The sequence below is a fragment of the Mytilus trossulus genome, chromosome 1, assembly GCF_036588685.1.
Source record: "Mytilus trossulus isolate FHL-02 chromosome 1, PNRI_Mtr1.1.1.hap1, whole genome shotgun sequence".
In the NCBI taxonomy this organism is placed as follows: domain Eukaryota; kingdom Metazoa; phylum Mollusca; class Bivalvia; order Mytilida; family Mytilidae; genus Mytilus; species Mytilus trossulus.
This window is the reverse complement of record NC_086373.1, coordinates 41,295,720-41,303,478: the sequence shown is the minus strand read 5'-3', so window position 1 is coordinate 41,303,478 and position 7,759 is coordinate 41,295,720. Positions and strand designations below refer to the sequence as shown.

The following is a 7,759-nucleotide window of genomic DNA, read 5'->3' as shown; positions in this document are numbered from 1 at the left end:
CCCTTTTAAAACTTTACTCTTTGTTCTCTCTATAAATACACATGCTACGTCAATCTTTAAAAACCCAAATGTTGCAAAACACTTGTCATACCTCTATGAGAAATATGTTGTTGTCCCGTGCAGATAAAGCCATAAACATCAACATTTTTGTGTGTAGAACTCAAATCATTAACTTCTTGATAAATGAATTAGATATTGACAATTCACTTGGAAACATAAAGGCATGGTACTTTTTGATTGCTATTATTTGCGTGTTTCTCTCTCCTGTATGTTCTCCCATTTATTTGTATTGTAGTCCTGTCATTTAATATTTTCATTTTAATATCATATTTAACATTGTTATAAAAGCAGGAGGTTTGGTTAGCCTCAAAACCAGGTGTAACCCACCATTTTTTCTTAAAATGTCCTGCACCAATTTAAGATAATAAACGAACAGATGGAGCACTTGGAAGACCCGGCAATATACCGTTACAAACAACGGTATACTGCTGGGTCTTCAAAGTGCTCCACGAACCTTTTTTAAATTATTAACATCAGTTTTATCAGCATTCGAAACCGGGCTACAAAATTATTGTGAAACTGCCCATTCGAGAGGTGAGGTTAATCAGATATACTAAAAAACAATCAAAGATATCTTTAAAGTACATACAATAAAAGACTCTTTCATCTTGTAGTATTATTAAAACATTTGTCTTTCCTTACCAATTCAAAACTAAAGGACAAATTTGAAGAGTTGGTATTGCTTTTTTTCATAAAAATAAAGACCGACGTAGATGCAAGTACTTTGTCTTAAGGAGGGATACATTCTTCTTTGTAAAGGATCACTCTGATTCAAAAATTATTATTTCTCTGAAACTGAAATTATCGAGATGCTTGATTTCTTGATTGACAACATATTTGTTACGTTTGGAGGACGTCTTTTACATTGGACTGTCGGCATTCCGATAGCAACCAATTGTTTCTCTCTTCTTGCTGACTTATTTCTTCACTATTAGGAGGCTAATTTCATACAGGAACTGCTTAGGAAGAAAGATAAAAAGTTAGGGATATCCTTTAACTTTACTTTCCACTGTAAAGATGATGTTATCCAGTAAATAATTCGAAGTTTGGTGACTATGTTGAACGCATCTGTTCTATCGAACTAGAGATAAAAAAAATACAACAGATACAGTAAAGTCGTCCTTGACTTCCATCTAGAAATTTATAATGAGGGTCGATTGAAAACAAACATTTACGACAAAAGATATGATTTCAACTTCCCAATTGTGAACTTTCAATTCTAAGTAACAACATTCCAGCAGCGCCTGCATACGAAGTATACATCTCCTAATTGAAACGATAATCCCGTGCTTGCATTTACTATCAAGATTTCCTTGATAGAAGGTTGTTCCTCACAAGAAAGCTATAAAACCAAAGAGTTCCAAATGGTGAAGTTGACATCATTCCCTTTATTTTACGGACGCAATCACGAGTTGGTTGACCGTTATGGAATAACCGTTTCACAGATGGTATCGGATATTTTTCGTACGTCGTAACTACAATCACCTTCCCTTTTTATGAATGTGAACTACCGAATTAGACTATTTACCGGTATTGTAATAACATAAGCAACACGACGGGTGGCACATGTGGAGCACCCTTCCGGAGCATCTGAGATCACCCTCAGTTTTTGGTGGAGTTCTTCTTGCTTATTCTTTAGTTTTCTATGTTTTGATTGTTAACTATTATCTATATTGAAATTAGGAGATGTGGTATGATTGATGATTCTATCCTCCAGATCAATGAAGTGGATACATACAATTCTAGACAACCAAATGGCCTGAAATAACAAAAAAATCAATACCGTATATATACATTTAGTCGGCTATAAAAGAATCCGAAATGAAAATAAGTCAATCACATAAGAACTCTTTAACTCATATCAAATATATAAACAAGAATAGAATACTCCATGATTGACAGACATGAACAAAAGTAGGTACATTGTAGAGAACGCAAGAAAAATGATTTTTTTTTAAATCCTACAAAATTACATCAGAAATTGATTTTCTTCTAACAAAGCGGACAGGAAAAAAAAAGATATTGCAATGAATTTGTTTTTGCAATGAGTAATATTAAGGTGAATGAAAGTCGAATTCACATTTCAGCAACAACATAAAGCACTGGTCTGGGCATCCCGGAACACTGTGCATATTCTGAATTAACTCTATCCTCAAGCATAAGCTGTCTTATTGAAAAATCAAACCCGTCTGTTCGGCTGTTTATGGTTACTTCGAACTTAGGAATTAGCATATTTTAGGACCCTGAAGCTAATAGTCAAAATTTATCATTTAATGCATTCAAGTACAAAAGCACATGCTACTGATTGACGATTCCCCTCTGAATAACCTTGAATATAAAATCAATGTTTGCAAATTTTCGTTTTAGTATTACAGTATCATGATGAAATGTTGTTGTTTGATTGTAATCGTCCTCTGCATAATTCATGTTTCTACTGGCGGAAGTAAGTATTCGTTATGTATCATTACAGGTATGTGCTGTCCTCCCCGTGTTCACTAAAGAAATAAAGCAAATTATTTTGACTGTATTTTGTCTGCTTTAAATGTTATTGTTTTACGTGTTCACTATTGAGAATAAGACGAAAGTTTTTACCTAGTTTTAAAATGGGTTGGCATTATAAGCGTGATTAATTTTGCCCGAGCGATAGTGAGGTAATTGCTATTTGCGATGTGTTTAAGTGTATATAGTGTTTGTGTAGGCTCTTCCGTGCACCTTCCTTTTTTATTCGTAAACAAGCAAACGACTGGCAACGTGATTTTTTAGTGGGGGAGTTTTGAACAGCCAGCTTGAACAGTTGTCGTATCTAGGTCAAATATGTCAATTTAGAATTGCAACACATTACAGTCATGATAAATGAATTCGTAACAACATGTGCATCATTTAAGTGTTTCAAGTGTTTTCAGTTAATGAAATATATTAAATGCATGCCAATTTGGTAAAACTCATTATTCTGCAGTAGTCAATATACGCATGTGCACACAAATTTTATTGGATTTAGAGCATGGGTTTATTCACTAAGTGAAAGAAGCACGTCATAGTACAATATTGTATAATGCAGAGATTGGAGCTCATTATATCACATTATATTTAAGAACTGTACTCTTTAGGACTTACTAGGAATTGTCTGGCTTCAAATGGCACGTGTGGACGAAAAGGTCTGACTTGTGATGATGCGTTTGGTGAAGGATGGATCGAAAAAGGAAAATGTTGTAATGGAGGACCATGTTGTAAATGTAAACATGATCGATAGTTCTTTCTATTTCAAAAATGAAACATAGGCATGTGTTGGAATAAATAATCATGTTTTAAATAAAATTGAACATTATAAAAAGCAATATATTATTGTCTTTAAATTAAACGTACATATTTGACACAATTTATTAAATTATGATAACAAAAAAATATAACAAAATATTATGAGAACACAAGGTTCTCAAGCAATTGCGATATCAAACACTTGTTTTTTTTACATTTGTATGGGAAAACTATGCCGATAAAAGAGGGACGAAAGACACCAAAGGGACAGTCAAACTCGTAAATCTAAAACAAACTGACAACGCCATGGCTAATGTATACGCTTGTTTGTGAATTTAACTAGAGTCATCACAAAGGATACACCAGAAGAATAAAATTTAATTGTAATAAGTTTATTTCGGTTAAGTTTCATAGATCAATACCCGTTACTTTATGAATACTAGTATACTTGGATTTGGCAAAATTTTTAGCTCAATGCTCTTTAACTTCGTACTTTATTTGACCTTTTTAACTTATTTGGATTTAAGCGTCACTGATGAGTCTTTTGTAGACGAACCGCGCGTCTGGCGTATATACAAAATTTAGTCCTGATATCTATAATGAGTTTATTTATTTGGACAATAACAATTTAAACACGTCACAATTTGTTTTATGTGATCTGGAAAAAGTAAATAAATGGAATTATTTAGCAACCAAGCCTATTGTTTGCTACTTTTCTGCAACTTTGTCTGCGTTACATATGTTTACGTGACCAATCGCATGGTTGGAGCCCAGTGCCGACCTGCTCTTCCTCATTAATATGTTTACGTGAACAATCGCATGGTTGGAGCCCAGTGCCGACCTGCTCTTCCTCATTAATATGTTTACAGTATGTTGTACTTTCGGGATGAATTATATCAAAATAATGGAAAATTTCATCTGTTCTAATTCAAAATATAGACACTTTAATCATTTTATGTGAAGGGGATCTAAAAACTGTTGACAGCTTCTAAAATGGTAAATTTTAACCATTTTTAGCTTGACCAAATCACTACCCGTGTATAAAAACTTAGATATCTAAACTTAAGTCATATCATTTTTATAACTTAAGTCTGAAAATATATGTTTTACTTTATATATATATATCTATAATGCTGATACAAATAAGGTATGCATAGTACTCACCTCATAACAATAATCATAGTATTTTGCGAGTAACTGCTTTTTATTTTTATTTACCCTATTTAGTTGTTAACGGCTGCATTATACAGTACAACCATTCTATATAGGTTTATCACTGTGTGTATGTCGTCAAAATACCATGGAATTAATTTGACGAAATAGTACTCTTCTCCAAGAAAGGTTGTTGAGAAACCCACGAACTTTAGCGTGACGTCCTCCGGACGTCGGTAAGGAACTTTCATTGTAACGTCATTCTTTTGTTGTTGTTACTTTATACATGAATGGGGCTTATGCAATACAAACATACACCTTAGAACTTTTGTTTCCTTCACGATATTATGGTGCCGTGACTGCTGGAAAATGTCAACAAAGTTAAAAGGAACACGTTCGGGACACAGGAGCGCTCTCACAAGGCTTTTGTGGAGATTTGACGATGTGACATCTAAAGAAGAATTTGACAGAGACGAAGTTTCAACCATTTTGGATTTGATCATTGATGAGCAAAGACTTGAACAATCAAATTATTAGTGAATTATCGGAAGAGGAACTTGAAGTGGAAATTTCTGATTCAGATGAGTATTCTATAACTTTAGAGACAAAAATACGCAAAATGCGTAAATTTCTAGAACCAACCACCCGTAGCTATTCACTCCCAGTAACAGATAGTTCACTTAACCCCTTAGCTCAGAGTTTTGATGTCAATAGAAACCAAACAGCATCGTTCAATTCACAATTCATGTATGCTCCTCATATGTCAAACAGCAACTTTCTCAATTTCACAAATTCCCAAAGTTAGAACTTTCTAAATTCGACGGCAACATTCTTAATTGGCAAGCATTCTGGGAATCTTACGACACAGCAATGCATAGTAATCCCTCATTAACAGACGCCCAGAAATTCAACTATTTGAAAACACTACTTCAAAACGAGGCTTTGACTACAGTTTCGGGTTTTACGCTTATAAATTTAAACTACAGTAAAGCAATAGATTTATTACACCAGCGATTTGGACAGACTCAAAAAATCACGCACACGTACATGCAGACTTTGTTAGCTCTACCCGCACCCGAAAGTACAGTACAATCATGCCGCAGATTTTATGACAAATAAGAAACGCTCATAAGAGGACTAGAATCACTAGGTCAAAGTCAGGAATCATATGGTGCATTTCTTATACCTATTATGGTCAACAAATTACCAAGTAGAATTAAGGAGAATATTACCCGTGAACATGGTTTAAAACAGTGGTCGCTTGATGAACTCAGACAACACTTATTTAATGAGATAAGTATATTAGAAGCCGGACAAAGAGTTAATTTAGAATCAGATGAAACATTGCATAGCACAGTATACCTTGCAAAAACTGACACAAAAAATAACTACAATAACAATAACAGAAAGCCACAGAAAAGTGAGGTAGCCGTTCACACGCGGAAACCATGTATTTATTGTGGTGAGTCTCATAGCCCTAATACATGTATGAAAATTGTTGACCAAAAAGACCGTCTAGAAATCCTTAAACAAAAGAAAGCTTGTTTTAATTGTCTTGGCAACCACCGAGTTACAGATTGTAACTCTAAAGGAACTTGTAAACAATGTGGACGAAAACATCATACCAGTATTTGTTTAAATAAGAGTCAGTCTTCGTTTTCTAGCAACAGTATTTCGAATCATAACAATAAAGATAATAAACCCGCTTCATCAGATAAGCAAGATTTAGCCGAATCCGCATCAGCAATGCACTGTACTACATATTCACAAGTACTTCTCAAGACCGCGATAGCTACGGTGCACTCAAACGCGCAAGTCAGTATGGATGCAAACATACTATTCGACGAAGGGGCTCAGCGCTCATTTATTACAGAAAGTCTAGCGGAGCAACTAGAACTAAAACAAAACGGAACAGAAGCCATATCAATTTCTGGATTTGGAGGAGGTAACGGATCAGTACGCCATTTGAAAACCGCTGACATATTTGTACTCACGGAAGACGGAAGCCGCATACAGCTGAATATACTCATTGTTCCTGAAATAGCTTCACCGATACGGATACATACTACCGAGACAACTAACTTACCATACTTGCGCGGATTAATACTGGCACACCCGCTTTCAGGACATGACGTGTTCTCCGTAAATTTATAGATAGGCGCTGACCATTATTGGGATTTCATTGAAGATAAGATAATACGAGGCAACGGTCCAATTGCAGTCAAGTCAAGAATAGGGTATTTGCTTTCTGGCCCGACACAGAAATCAACAGAAGGAACTACTTCAATGATGAACATTTTAATTAGACACAAAGAAGAGGAATATGATTTAGAAAACTTCTGGAAAATCGAGTCATTAGGAATAACGCCTCAGAATAAGGAAAAATCAAACGCAGAATATTTGGAAAACTTCATATCTACAAATATATCGTACGATGCCAATACTTGTAAATACACAGCAAAACTTCCATGGAAAGACGAACATAAACCACTTCCGTCCAACATCGACATAGCTAGACGAAGAACAGAAAATGTAGTACGAAGACTCAGCAACGATCCGTTTTTACTTAGAAAATATGGTGAGATTATAAACGACCAGGAAAAGAGAGGATTTATTGAACGCATAGACAACCCAACAACAAGCACAGAACATGCGCATTATATTCCTCACCATTCAGTCAAGAAAGATTCCGCTACGACACCCATCCGTATTGTTTATGACTGTAGCTGTCGTCGATCACAAGACACGCCCAGTCTGAATGATTGTTTGCGCAAAGAACCCCCGATCTTAAATGACATATCAACACTTTTGATGCGATTTAGAGAGAATAGATATGCTGGTGTTACCGATATAGAGAAGGCGTTTCTTCAAATCACGCTAGACGAGAAAGACAGAGATATGACGAGATTTTTCTGGCTAAAGGACTCAACAGACCCTACATCAAAGTTGATTACTTACCGCTTTAAAACCCAAAGATGACCGTGTTAGTCTATGCTACCAGAAAATCAAATCACGAAACGAGAAATACTAAGAAGATCGTCAAAAATCTACGACCCACTTTGAATTCTAAGCCCAGTTACAGTGCGTAGCAAGATACTATTGCAGGATTTATGGACACAGAAACTAGGGTGGGACGAACAAATACCTGATGAAATTAGACCGCAGTGGCATTCTATCGATCAAGACTTGAAAAAATGCACAGAGATTGAATTTTCGAGACGTGGCACCTTTGAAAAAGTTAACAATACCACAACTTGAACTTATGGCAGCATTAGTCGGAGGACGGATAACT

At 35.3% G+C, this 7,759-nt stretch overlaps 2 protein-coding genes across 2 annotated transcripts; both read left to right on the top strand.

The window, feature by feature from the left end:
• Positions 1-5,658: 5,658 nt before the first annotated feature.
• LOC134718437 (uncharacterized) lies at positions 5,659-6,621 on the top strand. Its single transcript, XM_063580992.1, has one exon. It carries the CDS (start codon positions 5,659-5,661, stop codon positions 6,619-6,621), a length of 963 nt encoding a protein of 320 aa, XP_063437062.1.
• A 135-nt stretch (positions 6,622-6,756) lies between these two features.
• Positions 6,757-7,446, top strand: LOC134718356 (uncharacterized). Its single transcript, XM_063580882.1, has one exon. It carries the CDS (start codon positions 6,757-6,759, stop codon positions 7,444-7,446), a length of 690 nt encoding a protein of 229 aa, XP_063436952.1.
• The last annotated feature ends 313 nt before the right edge of the window (positions 7,447-7,759 follow it).